The 27,946-nt window shown below is 45.3% G+C and overlaps 1 protein-coding gene across 2 annotated transcripts in view; it reads left to right on the forward strand.

Annotated features, from left to right (window-relative positions):
• The window catches only part of SMARCA4 (SWI/SNF related BAF chromatin remodeling complex subunit ATPase 4), a 123,544-nt gene extending 96,475 nt beyond the window's left edge, over positions 1-27,069 (forward strand). For both annotated transcript variants that reach the window (XM_082257267.1, XM_082257268.1), the window contains exons 23-34: positions 1,459-1,505; positions 1,622-1,788; positions 1,942-2,105; positions 7,952-8,179; positions 9,952-10,029; positions 10,153-10,371; positions 14,339-14,589; positions 16,001-16,109; positions 16,193-16,294; positions 17,000-17,132; positions 17,736-17,875; positions 26,487-27,069. In XM_082257267.1, the coding sequence (XP_082113393.1) occupies positions 1,459-1,505; positions 1,622-1,788; positions 1,942-2,105; positions 7,952-8,179; positions 9,952-10,029; positions 10,153-10,371; positions 14,339-14,589; positions 16,001-16,109; positions 16,193-16,294; positions 17,000-17,132; positions 17,736-17,875; positions 26,487-26,519 (1,671 nt within the window). In that variant the 3' untranslated portion in view covers positions 26,520-27,069. The remainder of the gene's footprint in view (positions 1-1,458; positions 1,506-1,621; positions 1,789-1,941; positions 2,106-7,951; positions 8,180-9,951; positions 10,030-10,152; positions 10,372-14,338; positions 14,590-16,000; positions 16,110-16,192; positions 16,295-16,999; positions 17,133-17,735; positions 17,876-26,486) is intronic.
• Positions 27,070-27,946: the final 877 nt, after the last annotated feature.

Genomic DNA, 27,946 nt, shown 5'->3' on the forward strand with positions numbered 1-27,946 from the left:
CAAATAAGGATAAATACACTTATTTCATATACAATAAAATCTGTAAAAATAGTAGGTTACATATGACATCAATTTCTCTATAGATACATGGTCTGGAAACATAAAAACACTTGAATATAGCTGAGTAAATATAGGCTCTACGCGTTTCGTGGACCTCTGTCCACTCATCAGGAGCTTAGAGAAAAACAGGATATCTAAAAATAAATAAAGAATCTCAATTATACCAAAGTAATGTTTAAGGAAAAAAGGGGAGAAGGGGAAAAAAGGGGAATAAATTGATAATCAATGGAATGGGCACTACCTGAGATAGTGTCACATATCCAGAAATATTCCAATTAGGGAAAAAGGAAACGAAGGCTGATCCGAGAAATGCCTGACCCGGGGCTGAGGCATAGACATCATCCAGCACATGGGGGGGAAAAGCAGCAAAGAAGTGGAGAACCGGTAGGTGGTTGATGATATGGCAGATGTACTGGGATCAATAGGATCTATAAATATATATTGCTTAATTTTATTATGTATTCCTTTCAAAGTAAGGAAACTAATTAATTTAAAACCACCACCAGATCTATTGAAGAATAAATAAGAACCAGAGAATCTAGAGAATTGCCAGGAAATGTGAGCATCCAGATTATGAAGGGTGCAAAGAGAGTGGTGAAACCGCACTGAGTGTCTCAGAATGGGGAGACCGATGAAAAAGGAATAGTGATAGGAAGAGTGACATAACCCATGAGGAGGAATAGAATGGAAGAGAAAGTGAGGAGGCAGTGAATTATAGGAACCAAAGTGGTATACATATCCATCCCATAATGAAAGTGATTGACAAAGGGGTGCATAAAGATAATATAGAGTGTATTAAACAGTGACAAGAGGATACATACCACAATTCCCACCTCCACAGTATAAAGAATATCAAAAACGATCTGATAGCAAAGTAAACTGGAATAGTAACCAGGCTGCATATCCCGATGGGCAGAAATTAGTCCACGCCAACGCCATAATGGCGTCTGATCTAAATAGGCGGAAATCAAGCCTCCCACATCCGGTCAGCAGACCGGATGTTGGTCGGAAAGAGCCGCCACAGTGCTACAACCATCGACGCCATAATCTGCTTACCATGGAGATGGCGCCATCTGGCGTCATATTGCCATGGTAACGTTCTTTCCATCTGCGTCTGTGGTGGCTCTTTCCGACCAACATCCGGTCTTCTTCTTTTTTTTCCGACCAACATTTCTTCTTCTTTTACAATACAAATTTAGGGATGGAGGCAACCAGACATACATCTAAACTTTTTTGTGGCAGATCTCTTCCCCCCTTTTTTCAAATCCTAATTTAAACTTGTATACACAAATTTCCAGAATAGGCCTGGTAAGCGATTAAAAATAATTTCCTTTAAAAAAATCTAGTTCCTTTTCTTCCATGGTGAGCCCTAAACTTTGTGGCATTTTTTCTTTACAGGAATCATTTTCTGAACACTTAGGTTTCACGGGAGGCATTGTGCAGGGGTGAGTATTCCCTCTTAATTTCCAGTGATAACAAAGAATACATTAACATGGAAGTGACTGTACATAATGAGGAGCTGACAAATTCCACTAAGGCTTCCCCTTCTGTGTTTTTATAGGCAGGACCTCTACCGTGCCTCTGGAAAGTTTGAGGTCCTTGACCGCATTCTCCCTAAATTACGAGCCACCAACCACAAAGTTCTGCTCTTCTGTCAGATGACCACCCTCATGACCATCATGGAGGATTATTTTGCTTATCGTGGCTTTAAATACCTCAGATTGGATGGTAATAATGTTCTTAATGCTAGGTTGGGAACCTGGCCACATTGTATAGCAGGGGTGCCTTGTTGGCTGTTTGAACAAGGCCTTTCCTTTTAAATAATGCCTTAAATGCTTCTGGTAACAGTCACAAATCCTCAACATATTTCTTGTCCTTTAGGAACAACTAAAGCAGAAGACCGTGGAATGTTATTGAAGACCTTCAATGAGCCTGGATCAGACTACTTCGTCTTCCTGCTCAGTACTCGTGCTGGAGGCTTGGGCCTCAATTTGCAATCTGCGGACACCGTCGTCATCTTTGACAGTGACTGGAACCCACATCAGGTATGCAGGCGAGACCAAATCGGTGTTAAGAGTTTATAGGCCATTCAGGTTTTTTTAATCTTCTGGAAATTATAGAATGTCGAGACAATCAGATGTGCAAAAATATATTGATCTCTGTGTGAATAAAGCAGCCCATAGATTATACAATTTTCTTTCTTTCCACCACGGGTGGAAGGAAAGAAAAAGCTTGATTTCCCCCATCAACAGAGTCAGTGTTGATGGGACAATCCCTCCTTTAGCGCTAGTGTGTTCTACCGGCGAGGAGCCTTACTTGATGGCAGAACATACAATGATCACTGCTGCCAGCAGCGATCGCTTGCAAAAAAATCTTTCAGGCTAGTTGTACTGAAGTTGATCGATGGATTGACTTCAGTACAATCAGCCTGCCCATAGAGGGATCAAATTTTGGCCATTCCCTCCTAGGGATGGACCGCTTATCGGTAAGGCTGATATGTACTTTCCCCGATATATCGGTATCGGCCCTGGAAGTTACCGATATTGCCAATTTTTTCGTGATGTCATACTGCCTTCTTAGGCCGCCTCCCTCGCCTTGGGCAGCCTCGTCTGAAGTCGGGACTAGTCTCGCAGGAGTGTATCACAGCCATACACCCACCCACAGCAGCCCGGTGCCAGCCAGCCACCCATATCCACAGGCCCTGTACCAGCCAGCCACAGGCCCTGTACCATCAAGCCAGCCACCCGCAGGCCCTGTACCAGCCAGCCAGCCACCCGCAGGCCCCTGGGTTCCCCTCCGTCATCTGTCTCGCCATCCTACCCCCCGCCCCTTCACTTATGCTGGGGCTGTGTGGTTGGTCTGGTCCACCTCCTGGGTGGGGGCAGGGCGCTATGCTCCTAACAGGGCCCCCCCGTCCTGCCTGGGCCTGCCCTTGAGGCCCAGGGATCCCTCCTGAGAGCCTCGTGGTGCCGCCATTTTCTTGTAGCCTGTGTGCGCCATGCACGGTGGCCATTTTGCCATTGAAAATAGCGACAGCCATGACAGTAGAGCCCTCTGGGCGGTGATTTTGGCAGTGGGAGCCCCTCCTTATCCCCGGGTGCAGACTCCTCGATATTTTTTATTTCCTGATCGCCGCTCGTGCAGTGCAGATTCCCCAGGTGCCTGGTTTCTGCAGGGTGGTGAGTCTGGTGGGGTCCTCTCCCTCTCTGCTGAGGATCGATTGGTGCTCTGTTACTGGCAACCGGGTGGTGCTGCCAGAGCGGTGGGGGTTGTCCCTAAGCGGTTTTGCACTTTTTTTTTTTCGGTGGTGTTCCCCTGATGACTCATGGAGTCTTGGGGCACATCTTCCCACCTGATCCCCTATCTGGGGCTGTGGGGCCCTCTTGATCCCATCCATCAATGCACAGTAGGTGGTCCTGGAGTCCCTTGTGTTCCGGGTGGAGGTGGCTTTTGGGCGACGGGCTGGCATAAAGCCCCCCCCCCCCCCCGCCTTCCCCTGCCTCATCTGTCTCCTCAGATCCTGAATCTTATTTGGCTGCCGCGGACATGGGTCACCCTGCTGTGTCTGCGACCACGTGCCCTGAATCCTCAATGCTGATGACGACTCCGCTTCTGCAACCGCACACGAAAAGGAGCTGGTGGATGCACTGATTATCTGTGCCTGAGCCTTAAAGTTTTTGAGGACTCAGCTGCGAGGGAGGCGCAGGCTCCCTTTTGCACTCACAAGCCATCCAGAGCGGCAAAGGAGTTCCCTTTCCCTTTCTATTTTGGCAGAATTGTCACTGTAGAGTGGGGGACGACCAAGCGTCTCCTTGGAGTCCCTAAGCAAGTTGCTAGGCGACATCTCTGAGGAGTCCCTTATAAAAAAGTGGACTGCTTCACCAGTGGTGGACCCTCCGGTTTCCAGATTAAACAAGGCAATCCTGATTCTGGTTGAAGAGTTCCAGGCCTTTAAGGACCCGGCTGACTGGAAGGCGGAGGCTGTGGCCCGCAATCTGTACACCCTGGCTAATTCGGCACTGAGGCCCATTTTCACTTTTGCCCTAGTGTCACAGACTCTGACCGAGTGGGCTAAGCTTTGACGCGTGACCTGGAGGTGGAGTAGCTCCCCCCTGCTTTTGCTGAGCTGGTGGACCAGCTGCTCCAGGGGCTGCAGTTTATCTGTCATGCCTCTTGGGATGCGGATCCCCTATTGGCTCAGCTCTGTTTCAGCAGTGGTCCTTCGGTGTGTCTTTTGGCTCAAATGCTGGTCTGCGGACCAGACTTCTAAAAAGGCCTTGACTGATCTTTCCTTTCAAGGAGATCGCCTGTTTTGGTGCTACCCTGGATGACATCATTAAAGGTCTCACAGGGTGGGGGGAGAATACTTTTCTTCCGCAGGCTACTAAGGGCCCGGACCCTTGTTGTAGACGTGGGTCCTGCTTGGCTCATAAGATGTTTTGTCCCTCAGGGTCGACTGACAAGGGATCAGAGCCCTTCGTGGCCTCCTCTGGAGGATCCAAACAAACTTGGTCTGGCAAGTTAAGTGCGGGCTTCTCCAGACCCGTGGACAAGGCCCCTTCAGCAGGAAGGTGCGCCCTCAGCTGTATGTGGGGGTGAGGGGACATCTTTGCTGTTTCCCAGACCCGTAGACTCCCCTGGTAGTTCACGAGGTCATTTAGTCCGACTACAAGAACGAGGCTCGTTCTTACTAGGGATAGACCGATTATCGGGGGCCGATATGCACTTTCCCCGATGTATCGACCCCGGAACTGGCCGATATTGCCAATTATTTTTGTGACGTCATTCTGCCTTCTTAGGTCGCCTCCCTTGTCTGGAACAGTCTCGTCTGGAGTCAGCACTAGTCTCGCAGGAGTTTATCACAGCCATACACCCACCCACAGCAGCCAGGTGCCAACCAGCCACCCACACCCACAGGCCCTGTACCAACCAGCCACCCACAGGCCCTGTACCAACCAGCCACCCACAGGCCCTGTACCAGCCTGACAGCCAGCCACCCACCACAGGGTGCCTGACAGCCAGCCACCCAAAGGCAGGCCCTGTACCAGCCACCCACCACAGGGTGCCAGCAAGCCAGCCACCTACCCACAGGGTCCCAGAAAGCCAGCCATTAAGCAATAAACAAAAATTAACATGTTCAGTACCAGATTTGTGTCAAAAATTGTCTTTATTTTTCAAAACTTTAAATGTACAAAATATTGGCCCTGAAAAAAACATATCGGTCTATCCCTAGTTCTTATCCTCCGGTAAGGTTCTTCCTTCAGACGCGCGACTGTCCCCGGTCCACTTACAGGATCTTTTTGGGGCAGTGCAAGACCTTTTATTTTGTGATGGTCCCATTTCCGACTTCGGAAAGTTTTCAGGGGTTTTACTCAAACTGGTTTACAGTCCCCAGGAAGGAAGGCAAGGTGCGTCCAATTGTGGACCTCAAGGCACTGAACTGCTTAGTGCATAAGTTCAGAATGGAGTCCAATCGCACGGTGGTGGCTTCCCTGCATCAGGGGGATTTTCTTGCCTCCATCAACATCAAGGACGCTTACCTTCAAATCTCAATATGTGTCGGTCTCCAGTGCTTCCTCCACTTTGCCGTGGGAGAGGTGCATTTATCAGTTTGTGGCGTTACCCTTTGGTTTCGCCTCTGCTCCTCGGGTCTTCATGAAAGTGTTGGCCCTGGTGCCAGCAATGTTATGCCGCTGGGGGATTGCGGTACTGGGCTACTTGGATGTCAGTCTTCTGTGAGCGGAGTCTTCTGCTCTGGTGGAAAACCAGTGGAAATCACCATAAGAGTTTGAGGGAGTTTGGCTGAATAATGGCTGAATAATGAATTTTCAGAAGTCTGCCCTGGTTCTGTCCACAAAGTTGGACTATGGGTCTGACTCTGGACTCGGCCTTAGCCAGAGTGGTCCTTACTCTGGACAAACTCCATAAACTGCAGGCTGCAATTTGTCTCCTGCTGTCCAGCAGATGGGCATCCCTACGGACTTGCATGCGAGGGCTGGGCCTGATGGTGTCTACCTTCAAGGCGGGTTAGTTTGCACAGTTCCATACAAGGTCCCTGCAAGGGAGATTCTGGTCAAATGGGACAAGAATCCGCAGTCTCTGGACAATCAAACACCGCGGAGCAGGAGGATTACTTCAGTCGGCAGGCGTTGGGAGCAAGGTGTTTTATCAGTGGCCCCGTGGGGTCAGTATCATCTTGATTTACGCCTTCCCTTCTCTCAAGCTTCTGCCAAGACTTCTACGCAGGATCGAGGCAGAAGGGATTCCAGTCATCTTGGTGCCCCTGGACTGGCCTCACCAGGCTTGGTACGCCGATCTGGTGCGGCTGGTCGCCTACGTTCCTTGGAAGCTTCCTCTCAGAGAGGATCTGCTGTCCCAAGGACCAATCTTTCATCCTGCTTTACAGTCACTGGCTTTGACGGCTTGGCTGTTGAACCCCAGGTGCTGATGGATAGAGGTTTTTCTGAGTCTGTTTCCAATGCTGCTAAAAGCTAGGAAACCTACTTATAGGAAGATCTACTATCCTATGTGGAAGACGTACAAAGACAAACTGTTGTTCGGTGGCTCGGATCTTGACCTTGCTTCAACGGGGGGTTGAGCAGAAACTGGCCTTGAGTACTATCAAGGGTAAGGTGTTGGCCTTAGTGGTCTTATTTCAACGGCTCTTGGCAACATACTCCCTGGTGTGTACTTTTCTTCAAGCAGTTAGGCACTTGACACCTCCAGTGCGGTCTCTGTTGCCACCTTGGGACCTCGATTTGGTGCTCTGTCTTCCAGAAGCCTCTTTTTGAGAATCTTTGAGCGATTCCCCTGCTTACGCTGTCCCAGAAGGTGGCCTTTTTAGTGGCTTTTACCTCTGCGCGCAGGGTGTCAGAATTGGCAGCGTTATCCTGTTATTCACCTTACTGGTGGTTCACAGTGATTAGGTAGTTCTTCACCCTTGTCTGTTGTTCCTTCCTCGGGTTGTCTCTAATTTTCATTTGAATGAAGACGTGTTGCCTTCCCTGTGTCCCAGGCCAACACATCTGAAGGAAATTGCATTGCATGCCTTTTAAACTCCCACTTTGTGCTAACGAATGGGCCTTTTAAAGGGTTGTCAATTTCCTCTGCGACCATTTCCTGATGGATCAGACAGACGGTGGTTCAGGTCTATTCCATCCAGGGTCAAGTTCCTCCTTTCCCTGTCAAGGCACAGTCTACTTGGGCGCACAGTGCCTACTGGGCTTTCCGTCAACAGGCGTCAGTAACGCAGGTTTGCAAGGCGGCCTCCTGGTCCTTGGTGCACACTTTCACAAAGTTCTATAAAGTGGATGTGTTGGCGTCTGCGGATGCTTCCTTTGGCCGCAAGGTTTTTTTGCAGGCTGCTGTTTACAGGATCTGGTCCTCTTTGAGGGTGTATTTTTTTTTTTTTTCAGGTGAGCTCCAGGTGTTTTGGTTGACCTCCTGGTTAACTATATTTAGCCTTGGGAATTTCATTTTTGCCATTCCCACCCCTCATGCTGAAAACTGGTTTGAGACGTCCCAACGGTTATGAATATCAGAAAATTGTCCATCAATGAACGAAAGAGAAAATGGGATTTTTTAATTTGCTGCAAAATCCATTTCACTGATGTGCATGGACAGACACAGCACCCACCCCTCTGTGCAAATTTAATTCTTCTGACACTACTTGTAACAAAACTGAGTACCTATGGCAGAGAGAGGGAGTGTATCCCCTGGGATTGCCCAGTGTCCCACTTTTTTTTTCTGCCTAGTGTCCCACTCCTGTAGGTGGCACTATAACCCAATGGTTAAGAAGATCAGGAGCTGTGTCCATCAATGAACATCAGAGAAAATGATTTTACTGTAAGTCTAAAATCCCAATTTTTATTTTTAATTTTTTTTTTTGCAGGATTTGCAGGCTCAGGATCGAGCTCACCGCATTGGTCAGCAGAACGAGGTGCGTGTTCTGCGTCTGTGCACAGTAAACAGTGTGGAAGAGAAGATCCTGGCAGCAGCCAAATACAAGCTGAATGTGGATCAGAAGGTCATCCAAGCTGGAATGTTTGATCAGAAATCCTCCAGCCATGAGCGGAAGGCTTTTCTGCAGGCCATTCTGGAGCATGAGGAGCAGGATGAGGTCAGGACACCCTATTCCTTCCTTTGCCTTCTGTGCTATTTTTTTTTTTTTTTATCCTTGCTACTTATCCACCCTCTGATTTTTCTTCCCCATGCATCTTCTTTTCCATGTACCTACCTTTTTTTTTTTTTTTTTCTTTTTTTTTAGTTTTTGTTTTTTCTTTTTTTTCCTTCCTCTTTTTTTTCTTTCTCTTTCTTTTCCTTTGCTTTCCTTGTTTTTTTTGTTTTCCGTTCCTCACTTTCCTTTTCTGTCTTTTACATTATGTTCCCTCTGTCTTTTGTCCTTTTACCTTCCCCTTTTTTTGTCTTTTTTCCTTTCCAATTTCTTTCCTCTTTATTTGTCCCTTTTTTTTTTTTCCTCCTTTGATTTCCAGATTTTCTTTTCCTATTCCTTTCCTTTGTCTTTATCTATTGTATTCCTTCTGTCTTTTTTCCCTTATTTTTCCTTTCCAAAGCAAAATTGGAAACAACATGGGACTTTAAAGCAGAACTTCACTCTCTCAATCAACATTGACAGTTTTTAATCCTTATGCTGCTAGCATTAGTAAATAGATAGGAATATATATATACGGTATTTGCTTGTTTTAAACCTTTTTTTCACATTTCTTCAGTTACTTTCTGCTTTCCATGCCTAGTCAAATTACATCCCAGGAGTCTTTAGGAGGGGTTTTCTAAGCACACCCACCTGCCTTCATTACTGAGCTAAGGGCAAATGCATTCCAGGAAGTAAATGCTACACGAATCATCTGCCCTTACTCAAGATGGCCACAGCCAGAAATTCTAGGGGGTGTTTTTCAAAGTGATTTCTCTGCAAAAAGAAAAGCATAAAGACATGGACAGATGGGGGAGTTTGCTTTAAATATATAAAAATGAACTAAATTGTGTTTATAGTTTGTGGTGCTCAGATGCAGTGTAGTTTCACTTTGAATATGCCACTGGGAGTCAAATAACTATAATGGGTTCATAGAAACATTCTTCATTACAATACTCATAAAAATCATACGGACAACCAGGGCTGTCTTTAAGGCAGGGCAAACGGGGCCGGTTCCCCCGGGCCCAGTCATTGTTGTGGGGCCCAAAGTAGCTGCCCCTTGAGCCCACACTGCCCGAAAATAGTTAAGTGGATTTGGGAGTGCCCAAGAACATGTTTGCCCAGGGTCAAATCAATATTAAAGATGGCACTGCTGACAACAATACAATTAAGAACATGTAAAATCTTATAGGTGGGATGTAGGATAGATCAACATGACAAGAATTGGTCTATGGGTTTTGTGGGATCCCTTGCATCATCAGGACCATGTAGTGTCATATTTTGTTGTCCAACCATAATTGCAATGCTCTACAGTATCTCACAAAAGTGAGTACACCCCTCTCATTTTTGTAAGTATTTTATTATATCTTTTCATGTGACAGCACTGAAGAAATGACACTTTGCTACAATGTAAAGTAGTGAGTTTACAGTCTAAATTTGCTGTTCCCTCAAAATAAAGATTGGGGGGGGGGGGGCAGGACAAAGCCAAAATACACCACTGCATACAGGTATAAGGGAAAGAGAGAGATATCTCTCTGTTAGACAGCACCAAATTTCTAGGCCCAAGAAAAATCTCAAAGTACCAGTCTTATAAAAGCGTGTCTTACTTAGGGTCTTATATCCAAAGATTACATATGGTATCATTCTTAGCTGGGAGAATTGGAATAAAAATTTGTTTTCCTGTCTTCTTTTTCATGGTTCTTTGGCAGATCACATCATTCAGTAAAGACTTGCTTTTGCAGGAGGAAGATGAGGTTCCTGATGATGAGACTGTGAATCAAATGATTGCAAGACATGAAGAGGAGTTTGATTTGTTCATGGTAAGTCACATGCCTGGATTTTTATATAATACTTCCTGTGACTTAGATGAAGGCTGACATTTTTGTGACAACTGTGTCACCTGGACTTAATGCTGCTCTCATGGCTGCGGTCTCCTTTTTCAGCGAATGGATTTGGACAGGCGGCGAGAGGAAGCTCGCAATCCCAAGCGCAAGCCTCGTTTGATGGAAGAGGATGAGCTGCCATCTTGGATCATTAAAGATGATGCCGAGGTGGAGCGTCTTACCTGTGAAGAGGAGGAGGAGAAAATGTTTGGTCGGGGTTCCCGTAGTCGGAAGGAGGTCGATTACAGCGACTCTCTGACCGAGAAACAGTGGCTGAAGGTGCATTTCTGTTCGGTATAGTTATACTTTTTATATGATGATCATGCATAAAGCAAATGTATAAAGTGTAACTAAAAGCAAAATTATTATTTTTTTTTTTTTGATAGAGTGGAGAGAGATTAGAACTACTGTCAGTTTTTATTGCGGTCTGTAGCCCCCATTGAGCAGATGCACCCTCTCTTTGTCCTGGTGACTGTTCTCATTGAAAGGCACAGTAAAAGAAAATCTAAAATTTTTGGTTTGACATCAGAAAAGCAATAAAGGGTAAATCTTCCAATGGATACACTAGTCCTGGTGACCCTATGTCAAACCCCCCCAATTCCCTGACTTTGGAGGGATTGTGTTTTGTCTCCTTTGTCTCTGTGTTTGCTATGTGACAGGAATTAAGGGTAAATCTCCATATTGAGACACAGATGGCTAAAAAAAAAAAAAAATAAATAAAAAAAAAAACAGGCACTACCCAAAATGGAAAAAAAAAAAAAACGTTTTGCTTTTAGTTAAGCTTTAAAAGAGTTGTTTTTAGTGTAAATAGAACTGCCATTCAGACTAAATACTTGTACAAGTCCCCTACATACGAACATTCAACCAGCGAACTTTCAAAGCTGTTTACATGTGTTCACATGACCAATCCTGTAAAGCTGGATACATACACTTCGTTTTTTTGTTCAACCCAGCGTGCTGAACGAAAAAAAAGACAGATCACCGTTCAAACACAAGCAATGTTGGTCCCCTTCTGTGCCAAAACACACACTGATCAGCGCTAGCAGCCTTTGTCTGCAAGCACTGATTTTTGCTGAACTTGCAAATGCAAGCTCCTGAAACTGAACTCTTTTCTAAGTATTGGACTTCCTGTACAGCCGTGACCAAAAGTTTTGGGAATGGCACAACTATATTTATTTTCACAAAGTCTGCTGCTTCAGTTTTCATAAGGGTAATTTGCATATACTCCAGAATGTTATGAAGAGTGATCAGATGAATTGCAAAATCCCTCTTTGCCATTAAAATGAACTTAATCCCATAAAAAACATTTCCACTGCATTTTTTAAGAAGGCTTTAGGGGACCCAAGAAAGTGCAGCAAGCGCCAGGACCGTCTCCTACAGTTGATTCAGCTGTAAGATCGGGGCACCACCAGTGCAGAGCTTGCTCAGGAATGGCAGCAGGCAGGTGTGAGTCCATCTGCACACACACTGAGGAGAAGACTTTTGGAGGATGGCCTGGTGTCAAGAAGGGCCGCAAAGAAGCCACTTCTCTCCAGGAAAAACATCAGGGACAGACTGATATTCTGCAAAGGTACATGGATTGGACTGCTGAGGACTGGGGTAAAGTCATTTTCTCTGATGAATCCTCTTTCTCATTGTTTGGGGCATGCGGAATAACCTTTCAGAGACGAAAAGGTGAGTGCTACCATCAGTCCTGTGTCATGCCAACAGTAAAGGATCCTGAGACCATGAGACCATTCGTTTGTGGGGTGGCCTGGGTTGCTTCTCAGCCAAGGGAGTGGGCTCACAATTTTCCCTAAGAGCACAGCCATGAATAAAGAATGGTACAAAAACATCCTCCGAGAGCAACTTCTCCCAACCATCCAAGAACAGTTTGGTGAGGAACAATGCCTTTTCCAGCATGATGGAGCACCTTGCCATAAGGCAAAGATTATCATTAATGTGGCTTGGGAAACAAAACATCGAAATTTTGGGTCCATGGCCAGGAAACTCACCAGGCCTTAATCCCATTGAGAACTTGTAGTAAATCCTTAAGAGGCGGGTGAACAAAAGAAAAAAAAAAAAAAAAACACATTCTAAAAAACTCCAAGCATTGATTAGGCAAGAATGGACTGCAATCAGTCAGGATGTGCCCCAGAAGTTGATTGACAGCATTCCAGGATTAACTGCAGAGGCCTTGAAGAAGTAGGGTCAGCACTGCAAAGATTGGCTGTTTGCATAAACTTAATTTAATTGTCAATCAAAGCCTTTGACGCTTATGAAATGCTTGTAATTCTACTTCAGTATACCATAGTACCATCTGACAAAAAGATCTAAAACCACAGAAGCAGCAAACTTTGTGAAAATAATCTTAATGTAATTCTCAAAACTTTGGGCCACAGCTGTACTTCCACAGCCCACCAGTAGGGGTAATCTGTCATTCAAGCTTTTGGCTAGATTTAGTTGGCTATACACCATTTTTGGCTTTTTTATTTTTATTTTTTTTCTTGTTCAGACAGCAGGCTAAACAAAAAAAAAAATAGATTTTGCCATACATACAAGATGGATCAAGAAATCCTTACATCCCCCTTCCCCTCCCTTATCACCTCCCAGACAGTGTATTCTGACAGCAGGACCTGCAGCTTTCGAACCGCCAAATTACAATCGGTGCATGGCCAGTTTTAGAACCTGTGTGTATGGAGATGTGGAAAGAGACCCTGTTAGAAGAAATGTGGTACTTTCCAGCAGGTGGTGTGATATACTTTCCAGCAGGTGGTGTGATATACTTTCCAGCAGGTGGTGTGATAAAGGGTTAGTTCACCTTTACAGAAAAAAATGTAAAGGTTAACTAGCAGCGTGAAAGGTCCACAGTGCTCAAGATCGCTAGAGACCGTGTGATTTCGACCAGTGTTTTTCAACCTTTTTGTAGTCAAGGCACCCTTTAGAATTACGCACAACCTTGGGTCACACCAGTCTGAGTGCTCGTGCATACAAGATGGTGTGCCCCTCTTTTTTGCGTGTTATGTTTATTATTCGGCTGTTCTATGCTTGTTAAACACGCAAAAAAAGATGCTGGCATTATTTTTAATTTGAGCCCCACCAAAATACATGGTACTGTGTGCGTTTTAGTGGGTGCAAACATGCAATTGGTGGATGCGTTTGGGTGCCATTAAGAATTAATGGCATCCGTGCGCAACTGTAAAGGCAAGGCATTTTTTTGTGGTGTGGGGAAAACGCGTGATTTTACCGCGGTAAAACCATTTTACCGTGGTTTGAAAAAGCCGCAAAATGCAGTTTGTAAGGCAGAGTTAAGTGGACAGTCGGTTTTAATTCCCCCGTCCTAAAACAACCCACTAAAAGAAAAAAGAACACCCTCTTTGCCCTTGTTACAGCAAAGTCCTGTGTGCAGTCTGACCATGAAAAGATTACTGTGTTGAGCTCTGTGTAGAGGGGGAGAGGGCACATCCCGTTCCTCTTATGGGCTCTCTCCCCCTCTAAGCTGTTATCTGTATTTTGCTGGCAAAACTGAAAGCTGTGAAGGCTGCCCGACCTTCCCTTAGCAACTGATGATGTAATCCGTTGGTAGGACACAGGCGGCTTCACACAGCTTTCAGTTTGACACCTGTGTTATTTTGTCGCAGCACCCCGGTTGAAAAACCCTGATCTAGAATATAGTTAATATGATAGGACATTTTAATTGGGCCTAGAAACTGTTAGCCTCCTACTCAGATGTGGTTTGGTAATGTTGATGGGTGAGCGATTAAAGAAAATCTGTCAAGCAATACATATGGGCTGCTATCACTCACCTCCTGAAAATGCTACTTGCCTGGCTTGTTGCTTGATTACTTACCTGGAACAACTATGCAGGATAAGGATAGTCCTAGGTTTTGGTCAGTGACTCAGACTGTCAAAGGCAGCAGATCAGCATGAGAGCCTGGCACTAATTTTCGAAAATGCCGAAATTGGCAACCTCCATGTTGCTCTTATGACCGCTTTCCTTTAGAGCATGTGACGCATGACGCAATTTTATGGAATGCTCGAAGGTCTTGAGCTGATGACCCTTATTGCTCCTTTAACACAATGCTTATTGATTTGCCATGTAACAATTAAACCAATTGGAGACGGCTAAGGCCAGAGTAGGATTGACATCTACTTCCTTGATGCAGTAATTCATCACCCCCCCCCCCCTCCCCTGCACTCCCCTTTTACAGGATTTGTTTGCCTCTCAGGTACAGTTGTAATAAATGTGGTTGTTGTCTCTGATCAGGCCATAGAAGAGGGTACATTGGAGGAAATTGAGGAGGAGGTACGCCAGAAGAAGACCACTCGCAAGCGGAAGCGAGATATAGATCCGGGAATGTCTACTCCTACCACTAGCACTCGGAATAGGGAAAGAGAGGACGACGGCAAGAAGAAGAAGAGAGGAAGACCACCAGCTGAGAAGCTTTCCCCCAACCCTCCAAACCTTACCAAGAAGATGAAGAAAACTGTGGATGCAGTCATCAAGTATAAGGACAGGTGAGTGGTCAATAAAGTGATCTTTGGGGTATTAAAGTGATAGAAAAGTCTCGTTTTTTTTTTTTTTTTCCATTAAAATTAACAAATGTTATACATACATGCTCTGTGCAGTGGTTTTTGCACAGAGCAGCCCGGATCCTCCTCTTCTCATGTCCCTCGCCGGATCTCATGGCTCCTGCTGAGTGCCCCCACAGCAAGCAGCTTGATATGGGGGAACCCAAGCGGAGCCACTGCTGTGTCTCCCCATTAAAACAGGGAGTCGCTGTTCGGCCCTGTCCCCGATCTCTCCTCATTGGCTCACAGACTGACAGCAGCGGGAGCCAATTGCACTACGCTGCTGTCTCAGCCAATGAGGGAGAGTTCCAGGAAGCCAAGACTCTTGTGCAACAATGTTGGATTGAGATGGGGCTCCGGTAAGAATTCGAGGGCTGCTGCACACAGAAGACTTTTTATCTCAATGCATAGAATGCATTGAGATGAAAAAACCTTCGGACTTTACAACCACTTTAAGAACGATGGAACGGGTGATGGTTAAAATAAATGTAAATTTGTAATAAAGCACTGGGCAATTACTCTTGACATAGTTTCTTAAAGTTGTTGTAAATCCTTACATATACTCCACTGAAGTGACTAGCCTCAGGTAATACACAGAGATTAAACAAATACACCTTCATAAGTTGTACCTGTTTATCTGCCCCATACTTTCCTTTACTGCCTCCTAAAGCACACATTTTACACAGCATTTCTGAGCTTCTGAAACGGGGATCTCTAAACTGTGGCCCGCGGGCTGGATTTGGCTCTTTGCTTGCATTTTTCCTTGGGGCACTAATCCTTCCACTGACACCAATAATTGAGCACTAGTCCTTCCATTGATACAAAGCACTAATCCTACTGACACCAATAATTGAGCACTATTCCTTCTACTGACACCAATAATTGAGCACTAATTCTTCCACTGACACCAGAGATGGAGAACTAATTCTCCCACTGACACCAGTAATGGGGCCCTATTCCTCCCACTGACACCAATTTATGTAATTTTTTTTACTCCTGCTAGCCAAAATTCAGCCCCCCTAAAGTTTGAAGGACCGAAAACTGGTCCTTTGTTTAGAGCGTTTGGAGACCCCTGTTCTAAAGGCAGGGGATGGGGATCTGATGTCACATACCGAACAAAATCAAGAGCTGAGTGCAATCTTAGAAATGTGAGGACGGCATCACACTGCAACAGGAACCAATGTTTGCACCTATAAACTGGTAGGATCAGCAAGTGTCTGTACCAAGAATGCTAGGGCCTAATTCAAAAGCACTTCACTCAGTAAAAATGCTTTTAAATTCTGAAAGCTGGATTTTCGCTTTTTTTTTACTTGACGTACACTTTAAAGGGGTTGTCTTTTTTTCTTTCCTAAATTAGCGCCACAGGACGTCAACTTAGCGAGGTCTTCATTCAGCTCCCTTCCCGAAAAGAACTGCCAGAGTATTACGAGCTGATTCGCAAACCTGTGGACTTCAGGAAGATCAAGGTAAATGGAAGAGCCTTTTAGATGTTGTCATTGACTTCTGAATAAACTTCGATGTGGCTAATGTGACCCACTTTGTTCTCCAGGAGAGGATCAGGAATCACAAGTACCGTAGTCTGAACGACCTGGAAAAAGACGTCATGCTGCTATGTCAGAACGCTCAGACCTTCAACCTTGAAGGGTCTCTGGTAAGTTCTGGTATAATGGTCCAGTGATCTGCTGTGACAATGTGGCCCTGTATGTAGAGCTGCCAGAAGGAGGAGCCTGGCGTGTGCAATGTAGATGCTGGGAAGGAAGAGGTGCATTGAGCTGAATGGCTTGGTACAATTTTTTTTACCAACGTCTGATTATTTTGTATCCAACAATATGGTACAAAAAAGGATCTGAAAGGAAGATCCGACCATTAGCTAAAAAGGTTTAGGATATTTTGGAAGGGTGATGAGCATGGTCTTTCCATGGCATATGTCCATTGTAAAGAGTATAAGCTTTAATTGTAAGCGGGGAAAAAAAGCGTTGGTAATGTGCCTGTCACACCTATCTCTACCACAGCCTAGCCCCGTAGTGTTATTGTGATACGCAAACAGTATGGACTGACAGTAGGCTAGTGGTGTTTGAGACTTCAAGCATAAATCCAGAACATTGCCCTGGGAAAGAAGTAAAGTGTCCTCCTCCCATAACCTCAAATGTGTGTGTGTTAACTTGAGCAGCACAGGTACTCTTTACCTGGTTTAACTCTGTGTTTTGTATTTGAACATTGCCTTTCCAGTCCTTTCTGATGTCCATTTACTACCATCTTAATGATGCTTTCATATTTATTTCTTGTAATATTGTTTAACATTAGTTTGGCACACCTTGGTTAATAACTCCTATTAAACTCTTTCTCTGTTCTTTAGATATATGAAGACTCCATTGTGCTGCAGTCGGTCTTCACCAGTGTAAGGCAGAAGATCGAGAAGGAGGAGGATAGTGAAGGAGATGAAAGTGAAGAGGAGGAGGAAGGAGAGGAAGAAGGCTCAGAATCTGAGTGTAAGAATGCAGTAAATGTATTTGGGATTTGCGTTTGTAGCATTAGCCTGGAAACATTTGCCAATAACCCGGTTCTGCTGCGTTGTTTAAAGTAGAACTATAGGCAAACTTTTTTTCATTTTAGATAGAGTAAGGAAGGGTTTTAGCCCCTGTCAGATTTTTTTATTTTTTTTTATCTGTATCCCATTGCTAATATTTCCCTTCATTTCCTGTCCCATAGCCAAACAGGAAGTGAGAGAAAATCCCTGCAATATAAGGGTCCACATATGAAGATTTCCCCTCTATTCCTTTTTCAGGGACAAGCCAAAATTTGTGATTTTTCCTTTACTTTCAATGATAATGGTAAACAGGATAAATAAGACAGGGTGAATCTTCCCAACGGGGACACAGACAGCGCAAAAAAAAAACAAACTGACATGCATTTTAATCCCCCTCTACTCTATCCAAAACTTAATAAAAAGTTTTTGTCTTTCAGTTATACTTTAGGAATTTTGTATAGAATTCCAGTATTCGTGCAAATCTTCCTCCATTTCTCTCAACTCCAAACCATCCTGGCTTCTGTTTTTATATTAAGTGTCCTTCTCATTTCAATCTGTCTTGTAGCTCGCTCAGTTAAAGTGAAGATTAAGCTGGGTCGTAAGGAGAAAATGCAGGAACGAATGAAGGGGCGCAGGCGCACCAGCAGGGGTTGCAGGGCCAAGCCTGTGGTCAGCGATGATGACACCGAGGAGGAGCAGGAGGAGGTGAGTTGGATAATGAGATTTGGATCCAATTCTCTCCAGTACCATGCATACCCACTAGGAGGCACTTCAGATTAGAATTATGCTAGTGGTTTAAAAGGCTATGTATGTATACTCTGTGTATCTAAATACCTCCAGTTTTATTTTTGCATGCTTGTGTGTAAGCCACCACCTTATGCACTTGCAATTTGCCATCTGTACCTGTTAAGATTGATACTTAAATGTTGGCTTAGTTTCACTTCCCTTCTCCCTTTGGCGTCTGATTTTGGTACTCCTCCTTGCCGTGAGGTCCAGCATCTATTTATTACTGTCTATTTTCATATAAGAGCTCACATTGATATTCCTATTAGACACCCTTCCTTGGAGAGCCTGTTTGCTTTATGTAAGGATTTAAATCTATCATAAAATATTGTAACACTGCAGACTTGATGAAGAAAGATATATATATATTTTTTTTTTTTTTCTTTCCACGGTTTTAGTTGTATTTTCTTTTTGGCCTTGTGTCAAAGGTAGACCGGTTACTGCTTTCCCACAGCCCATCATCCCCTACTATTACGCTATATACAAAGAGTATGTTGCCTGGTGTCAAGTGAATAAACACACCACATCCCTTGATCAATGATGGGTGCCAGTGTAGGAGACCCCTAGGTGCATGCCCCACTGTTTGCAGTGTGGGTATAGTGCAGGGGGGTCCCAGTGCGGAGTCTCCCCTAACCTGTGCCCTACCTTCAGGAGGGGGTCCCCTTGCAGAGGGCACAGGGAAGATCCATCATACTGTAGCTGATGGCAGTAATTTTCCCTTAGTCTGGCTGGTCTCCGGTTGGTGGCCATGTTTGTGTAGACCGATGATGTCACAGGGGCCATTTTCCCTTAGTCCGGGAGATGCTGGAGACAGACGACCAAAGCCTTGTGGGGATGCCAAAGCTCCTCCTCCTTCCTCCTCAGTTTCTTCTTCCTGTGCCCGGGACATATGAACAAGGATGGCCTCCATGGTGATGCTGGGTCAGAATTCTCGGTGCTCCTCTGATCGGTAGGATGAGTCCTTTGGGGTCCCTGTTGTCTCTCTCTGATAGGTACCCTGAGCCTTGGGGGGGATCCTTCAGTGGTGCCAAAAGATCGATTTTGTACTGCAAAGGCTTCCTTTCCTTATGGAGCCTCAGGGTCACATCTCCCCCCCACTGACCCCCCTCATGAAGGTGGCAGGTCCCTCAGGACCCCAGCTTCCATGGATGCACTGACAAGGGTCCTGCAGTCCTTAGTGTCCCAGGTGGAAGTGGCATGTGGGCAAAGGCCCAGGAGGATTGTACCCCCGCCTTTTCCTGCTCAGTCTGTCTCATCTGAGTCTGCCGTGGATGCCCCATCCAGGGAGGCTTAATATCACACCGCCCAGATCCATCCGATAGCGAGGATGATTCCTCCATGGTCGCAGCAGCATATTAAAAAGCACTGGTAGGGGCACTTATTACTGCACTGCTTGAGACTTTAAAAATGGATGATGCGGCTGATGTAGCCACAGACGTGGCTATGTCGTTTTTGGTACGCATAAGTCACCTCGCACTCTAATGGTGTTTCCTTATGTGCCTTATTTTGACAGGTTTTCCTGTAAGGAATGGGAACAACCAAAATTTACCCTTTGTGGTCCCCAAACGTTTTGCTGTACGTTACCCTTTTGAGGACTCACTTTTAAAAAAAGTGGGCTACTCCACTAGTAGTGGCCCCTCCTGTTTCCAGGTTGAATAATGCAACCATGATCCCAGTAGAGGAATCCCCGTCCTTTAAGGACCCGGCTGACAAGAAAGCGGAGGCTGTGGCACGCAGCATCTTTTTAATGGCTGGTTTGGCATTGCGGCCAGTCTTTGCCTCATCCTTGGTGTCTCAGACCCTAACTGAATGGGCCAAGCTTTTGCGCCAGGGCCTGGGGGGGTGAGCAGGTCCCCGCTTCTTACATTGATTTAGCAGACCAGTTGGTTCATGGCTGCAGTTTATTTGTGATGCAGCTTTGGATAAAGCTCCTGTGCTGTCCAAACTTTCTGTTTCAGCGTTGGTGATTAGGCGCATGATGTGGCTTAAGAATTTGTCCGCAAACCAAGCCTCTAAGAAAGCTCTCATTGATCAGCCCTTTTAAGGCGATCGCCTGTTTGGGGCTACTCTGGATGACCTCATTAAAGTTATCATGGGGGGGAAAGAGTACCTTTCTGCCATAGTCTAGGAAAGGGAAGGAGCCTCGTCGCAGACTGGGACCCTCCTACTCAGCACATAGAAAATTATTTTGTGCTTCTGGGACGGAGAATAAGACAAATAGATCTAAATCTTCCCCGGGAGGTTCCAAGCCTAGAGCCAGCTACTCCAGACCCGCGGACAAGATCCCTTTAGCATGAAGGTCTGCCCTCATCATTAGGGTGGGGGAACAGCTTCACTGGTTTCCAGCCTCGTGGACCTCCTTCATGAGCATCAAGGGGATCCACAAAATGATTCTTTTGGGGGTACCCAGAAAGGGGGACAATGCTTGTCCTTTTCAGGTTTTTTAGGTCCTGAGTCTCCTTGTGCAGATTTAATTCCTGCAAAGGTTCAGGTGATGTCCAAACTACCTAAAGTCCCCCCAAACCCTGTCCAGAGAATTGATTTACCTAGGTCGGATTCTAATTCTGACCAGGTTGGTCCTTCCTCTGGACAAACTTCAGTAACCACAGGCTGTGATTCACCAGCTGCTATCAAACAAATAGTTCTCTCTCCCATTTTGCATACAGATTCTTAGTCTGGTGGTATCCACCTTTAAGACATTTCTGTTTTTACAGTCCTACATCCAGCTCCTTTAGCAGGTTTGGCTCCGCAGGAGGATACCGAGGTTCGTAGCAAGATCACTGGTTCTTCTGGCAGACGCCGCAGGCGTCCATGGGCCACGGTAAGGCCAGGATCATCCTCGACTCAAGTGGCTAACGCAATTCCTGCGAGAAATCAAGGGCGAGGATCTTCCAATCAGTCTGGTGGCCATACATTCCTTGGGGGATTCCTCTCAGAGAAGACAAGTTGTCCCAAGGGCTGATCTACCATCTTGCTTTACAGTCACTGGTTTTAATGGCTTCGCTATTGAAAGCCAGGTACTGAGGGATAGAGGTTTGTCTGGATCAGTAATTCCTACTATGGTGACGGCGAGGAAGTAGTCTTCCAGCAAGATTTACCATCGTACGTAGAAGTGTACATTTCTTGGTGTGAGTCGTTTGGCGCTTATCCTCGATCCTTTTCTTAACCTTTGAGAATCTTCGGGAGCCCTGCTTACGCTGTCCCAGAAGGTGGCCTTTTTCGTGTCCATCACCTCTGCAGGCAGGGTGTCGGAATTGGTGGCGTTATCCTGTTGTTCACCTTACTTGGTTCACAGAGATAAGGTGGTTCTTTGCCCCTGTCCGTCATTCCTTCCTCAGGTTGTCTCTGATTTTCATTTTGAATGAAGACATCGTGTTGCCTTCCCTGTGTCCCAGGCCAAAACATCCGAAGGAAATTGCTTTGCATGCCTTGGATGTGGCCCGGATGATTAGGGTGTACCTGGCAGCTACGGAGTCTTTTAGGAAATCCGTCACACTATTTGGGCTCGCGGATGGGCCTCGGAAAGGGTTGTCCAATTCCTCTGCGACCATTTAAAGATGGATCAGACAGACGGTGGTTCAGGCCTATTGTATCAAGGGTCAGGTTCCTCCTTTCCCTGTCAAGGCGCATTCTACTAGGGGGCTCAGTGCCTCCTGGGCCTTTCGCTATCAGGCGTCAGTGACGCAGGTTTGCAAGGCGGCCTTCTGGTAGTCGGTGCAAACTTTCACAAAGTTCTATAAAGTGGATGTGTTGCCATCTGCGGATGCTTCCTTTGGCCGCAAGTTTTGCAGGCTCCTGTTTAGAGGACCTGGTCCTCTTTGAGGGTGTAATGTTGTTTTCCGGTGGGCTCCAGTTGTTTTAGTTGACCTCCTGTTTACCTGGTTGGCTATAGTTTAGCCTTGGGAATTTCTTTTTCACTGTTCCCACCCCTCATGTTTAACATAGCTTTGGGACGTCCCAATGGTTAAGAAGATCAGGAGCTGTCTGTCAATGAACTTGAGATTTTTGACTTACCATAAAATCCATTTCTCTGATGTTCATTGACAAAACTGAGTACCTATAGCAGAAAGAGGGAGTATACCCCCTGGGACTGACCATAGGCGTAGCCAGACTTTTTTTTTTTTCTGCCTAGTGTCCTACTTCTGTAGGGGGCAGTATAACCCAATGATTATGAATATCAGGGGCTGTGTCCATCAATAAACATCAGAGAAATTAATTTTACGATCCCATTTTTTATTTTTTTTTCTTCATTTAAGACTCCTTACTACATTGCTGCTGGAACTTTGTCTCATGGATTGCGGATTTCCACTGTGGTCGTCCTCAGCCTGGGCTTTGGAGGTCCTTACATCTGGACACTTGAGTTCTGTATAGGGTGCTTTCCAGACTGTACTTTGGTAAAAGGTTGCAGAGTGCTTTCCAGGTCCAGAGCCATTGACTGGCATTGCTTTAGCACTCATACTGTCTCTAAAGACTTGTGTAGAGAATGTAGAGAAAGGCCAGGTGGACCAAGCACTGGGAGGTAGCCAATTGCTTGCTGGGCACCTCCCCCCCCCCCTTTCTCAATGGGGTTTTTCTATTGAATGGGTTAATGCTGTGGGACTGAGCACTGACATCTGCTAAGTGAAGTGTTGTGCTCTCCACATTCACCCCCCCCCCCCATATACAGCATCCTGAAAGTATTTCCCCACTGATGCTCCTGCTCTCTATGAGCCTTCTGGAATTTTAAAATTCAGTCTCTTCCTTCTGCCCATCTACTGTACAGTGACTTTGGCGACTTCTGGCCACCTGATCCTCACCTGCTACCAGCCGTCTAGGTTTTGTGAGGACCCTTAGCCCAAGCCTATATGTTGCCCTACTGCCACATGGTTTGCACATGTTTGATTCTAGACACAGAGGGGATAGTTCAACTGTGCTGCGTGCCTCCAGCTCATATTCTACTAAGTCTGGGGCATACCTTCTGACTCTGCCAACATCTAAAACCTGGAATGGTGTTATCCTCTGATCCTCTAGTATCTTACATCCCCAGAGTCCTCTTGTCAGGTTTGGTTGGGCCTCCTCCCCCCTTGCCTTGGCTAAGGGTTTTATCAGTCTTGCCAGTTATGACACAAAATACCGCATTGTTTGCGGACTATTATCGCAGAGTCCACAAGCAAGAATCTGTACCCTCTGTAGCAGATTCTAGATCTGATTTGCCCATGACGATCTAAGCTACTGGCCACATAGGCTGTCAGATTGTGAGTTGCTTTAGTGCTTTACTGATGGGCTTTCCCCCTGAGGAGTTGCACTCTGCTGCTACTTTCCCTTAATTAAAGGATATGGACCAATCTGAAACTAGAGGATCAGCTTGTTGCTTCCATCAACGCTGTTTCCATCCCTGGGTCGCTTAATAGTCCTATAGCCATTTGGTCTTCTAACAATTTCTGTATGGAGATTAGAAACCGCTTGACAAGCGATTTGCTTTCCCAAAGTACTTGCCCATCAATTTATTGAGAAATTTGTGCAGAGTTGGTCGCTTTTTCCACTGTGGATCCAGCAGTGTCATGCCGGTCTTTTAAGTTCCCAACCAATAACTGATAACGTCTCAGGTCTGTTCATATGCATAGGGCACTTTGGCTAATGTGCTGGACTGCCGAATCCTTGTGCAAATGGCATTTAATCCGTATGGCCTTCAGAGGACAGCATTTATTCAGACCAGCTCTTTCGACAACTTCATCAAGAATGCCACTAATGACAAGAGCACCCAAGAAATGTAAGGAACACACTGCCAAGTCTACTCTCTCTCCTTATCACATCCCTCTTGTTTCTCCACTATTTTGAGCTCCATGTCGAGACTCCATGCTTGGCCTTCCATCCCCCTGTAAGATCTTGCACGTAGTCTGCCAAATTCTCTTTGTTAAAATTAAAAAAATGTCAAACTATCTGATTAAAAAAAAAAAAATTCTCAACCAAGTCTTCCTCCTACGTAAAGGTGTGACCCATCTTTTAGGAGGGGGATTGGAGGAGCACCTGTTAACCTTTGTGGATGCTTGGACTGCTTGCAACGAAGACGCCTGACAAGTCGTTCCAGTGTGAACTGAGCCTAAAAGGAATATGTACACTGATAATCAAGGCCCTGATTATCAGTGCAGTCACAACAGTGCGCACCAGTGCTGCCAATCTGTGCCTCATCAGTGAAGGAGAAAAATTACCTGTTTGCACATATTTTTTTTTTTAACAAACTGAAAAATATAAACTTTGTTTTTATCTTTTTTTTTTTTTTTTTTTTTGTTTTTGTTTTTTTTCAAAGTTTTTGGTCTTTATTTAGAAAAAAAAGAACCCAGTGGTGATTAAATACCACCAAAAGAAAGCTCTATTTGCGTGGAGAAAGCTAAAAATTTTGTTTGGGAAAGTGCGAAAATTGGCCTGAGTTAAATGGTTAAAAGTATACATCTTAGGAATTTTAGTTATACAAACTCTTGAAAGTAAACTAATTTGATTATAGTAGCTATTTAATAAAGAAGCAAACTTGGATCTGTCAGATGGGGCAAGTCATATTTACTATAGTTAAGATCTATTCATAAGAGTTTGCAATAGGGGAGACCTTTCTACAGAAAAATACATTGAGTTGAGTGGAATAGTAACAAAGGAGTCAAGTCTTTGCTAAAAAGGACAGAATAAAAGAGGAGACAATAAAGAAGGAAGACGCAGAGAGAGCCCCAAAGGGTCATTTTCTCCTAATGTGCTCGCTTAAAAGGTCATTATCGGATAAGCTCTGGGTGAGAGTTGAGAAGTCCATATCAGGTTGTAACTTGTTCCATGCCCCCTGGCTTCCTAGTTCTTACAGGGGGCTCTCTCCTCTGGTATCCCCTACCACTATCCACACCTTGAGAACGTGGGACAAGGTCAATGATGGAGTTCAATTGTCTACTCCCACCTCGCCCCTGGCCCCGCTAGGGGGGTTCCCTTGGTTCGACCTTTCCTTCTTTGGAACCTGGGCACTGGATGGGGTGGTTCGCTGTGGTAGATGCGTTCAGGGTAAGGAGCTCTTTACCCTGGAGGTTTCGCGGGAACGGTATGGAAGATTTCCGATGGATTTTTAGAGATCTCGTCCACTCCACCACTTTCTGCACCTCCTGCCCTCCGGGGTACGCTCCCCGCTCTTGATGACCCCCTTTGAAAAACTCTGTATATTGAGGGATCCAATCAAGCACTCTATTATCAGCTCCTGCAGTCCGGGGACCCTGCGCCTAAACCCCTGTTTGTGAGGGAGTGGGAGAGAGACCTACAGAACAGCTTTTCAGAGCCCCAGTTGGACCACCTGTTTCAGCTGACACACTCTAGTACAGTGAACACGAGGATGCAGGAAAACGGGTATAAATTGATGACTCGATGGTAGTCCCCACACTTTGGTGCAAATTTACCCTGGCCTGTCGGATGAGTGTTGGAGGGCTTGTGGACAGCGTGGCACCTACTTACATGTGTGGTGGGAATGTCCCTCGATACAACCCTTCTGGCAGGATGTCCGCGCCCAGATTTTAATGATCCTTGACGTAGACATACCCAATATGCCAGTGCATTTCCTGCGTCATGTGCCCTCCATTCCTCTCAGCCATTACAAAAAGAGTGTCCTTCCACATCTCCTGAATGCTGCCTGCCGCTTGATTCCTATTTTATTGGAAGAGACAACAAACCCCTGATCGGGCCGCTTGGATAAAAATGGTTAATAACATTATGGATGCAGGGGAGTGGATGGCCAGATGCAGGGATTGCTATAGTAAATTCTATGACAAATGGGCGACTTGGATGCATTACATATCGGGAACTACTGGGCAATCTTGATCTCGGTACAGCGGCTCCTTCCTTGCTGCTCTAGTTTTCCTACTACCTCCAGACCTGCCATCTGTCAGAAACCCCAGGTTGTGCTTACCCACTGTCCTTCCTGACGCTTGTGGTAACTCAGCCCACTGTTAATTACCCATTTTGTGCACTCTGCATGTGAGTCAATACCGCTGTGTGAGTACTCCCCCATGGAGCCACCACCCTTTGTTACCTAGCTTGACCACTCATCGCTCTCCAGCTGGCACGTTTTGCTTCGTTTATTATATTGTTTAATGAGGAGTCATTGCACCCTTTTCTTTGCTTTGGTCTCTTCCCTGTTTCTCTAATGTCTATTCTCGATCATCTTTCTTCTACTATCCCTCTCGCTCTCTCTCTGCCTTCCTACTTTCCTTCTTATGCCTATAATGCTTCTTTTACTGTTAGCCCACCTAGTGGCTGTGACAAGCATTTGCTGGAGCACCACTTCTGCAAGTTGAAAGATATTCTGTAGTTATAGACTGTTGATATACTCCACATGCTTATTAAGCCAATCTGTACCGCATTACGGCTTTTGCTTTATTATTTCTCTTTTACCTGTATTGTTTTTTGCATTAAAATAAAGATTACCAAAAAAAGGTCATTATCTCCTCCCCTCGGATTCCTCCTATTTTAGTTTTGTAACTTTGCTTGCTTACATTTGCCTGAAGGTTTAATGTACTTGTTCTACTCTCCATAGGAACGCTCAGGAAGCGGCACTGAAGAAGACTGACGCCCACCTACTGGAACATTCCCATGACCATACCAACTCATTCCACTGCGTGCCACCGGAACGCCCATTCCACCCCCTCCTTCCCTCCCAGCATTACGCCCTTCTCTTTCCGTAGGACGCTAACGGGTAGCCAGAAATGTAGTGAACTGTACAAAATAAAAATTCTTCCATATTTATATAACTGAGGAGTTCTAGGGACGTACCGCCTGTAGCATCTTTGAAAAAAAGCATTAACTATCTGGCCGCACCACTAGGCCTCTCAGGATAGGTTCAAAGGATTATGACTTTTGATTATATATAAATATATTTTTTTTCTTTTTATGGCTGTACTGTTTGAGTTACAGTATGGAAATCACTGTAGTGTCAGCTGTGGATGCATGCAAGTAGCAATCCACTCATTAGTACTGTATTTTACAAAAGACAGGTCAAAAATAAGCCATGCCCCCTCTCACTGCACGGGGAGCGGGCAGGCCGTGGTAGCTGTATGTATGTGTGTCAGTGTCACTGGATTTCAAACCGTTATAAATTAAAACAAGATGAAATACCTCGACCAGATGTGTATCTTTTTATATACATTTCTTTTTTTTTTATGTTGTGGGAGAAAAATATAAATAAAATTCTGAAGTCCTCAAAATGAGGGGAGAGATGAATCGGTCTGTCTTAATTTGGATTTATGCTTTGTAATTGAGAATTGGGGGGGGGGGGGGGCTAGAACCTAAGTGCGTTGTCTCCACTTGTTTTACGGTTTGTGTCGGTGATGGGAAATTCTCTAGTTACAGGGACTACTACTACTACTACAACATGCCATGAATAACACCTCCACGTTCTTCTGCCACTTCTGGTCTTGCATCAAAATATTATTGCTTCTGCGGATTCCTCTGCTATCTAGCGTAAAAGACTTTTGCTGTCAATGCAAAATTGTTATTCAGATTGCACAATTTGGCAATCGTGTGTGTGTGTGTGTGTGTGTAGATAGATACTGCTCAAAAATTAAAGGAACACTTTGAAAACACATCAGATCTCAATGGGGAAAAAAATCTCATGCCAAATCCGGATATCTATACTGATATGGACTGGGTAATGTGTTGGGAAACAAAGGATGTCACATGTTTGATGGAAATTAAAATTATCAACCTACAGAGGGCTGTTATCAACCTACAGAGGGCTGAATTCAAAGAAACCCCAAAAATCGTGAAAAAATGATGCAGCGGGCTAGTCCATTTTATTGACCATTCATTGCAGCTACTCAAAATGGTACTCAGTAGTTTGTATGGCCCCCACGTGCTTGTATGCACGCCTGACAATGTCGGGGCATGCTCCTAATGAGATGAAGGATGGTGTCCTGGGGTATTTCCTCCCAGATCTGGAATTGGGCATCACTGAGCTCCTAAACAGACTGAGGTGCAACCTGGCGGCGTCCAAAGGAC

Source organism: Pelophylax lessonae, assembly GCF_965119305.1.
Source record: "Pelophylax lessonae genome assembly, chromosome: 4".
In the NCBI taxonomy this organism is placed as follows: domain Eukaryota; kingdom Metazoa; phylum Chordata; class Amphibia; order Anura; family Ranidae; genus Pelophylax; species Pelophylax lessonae.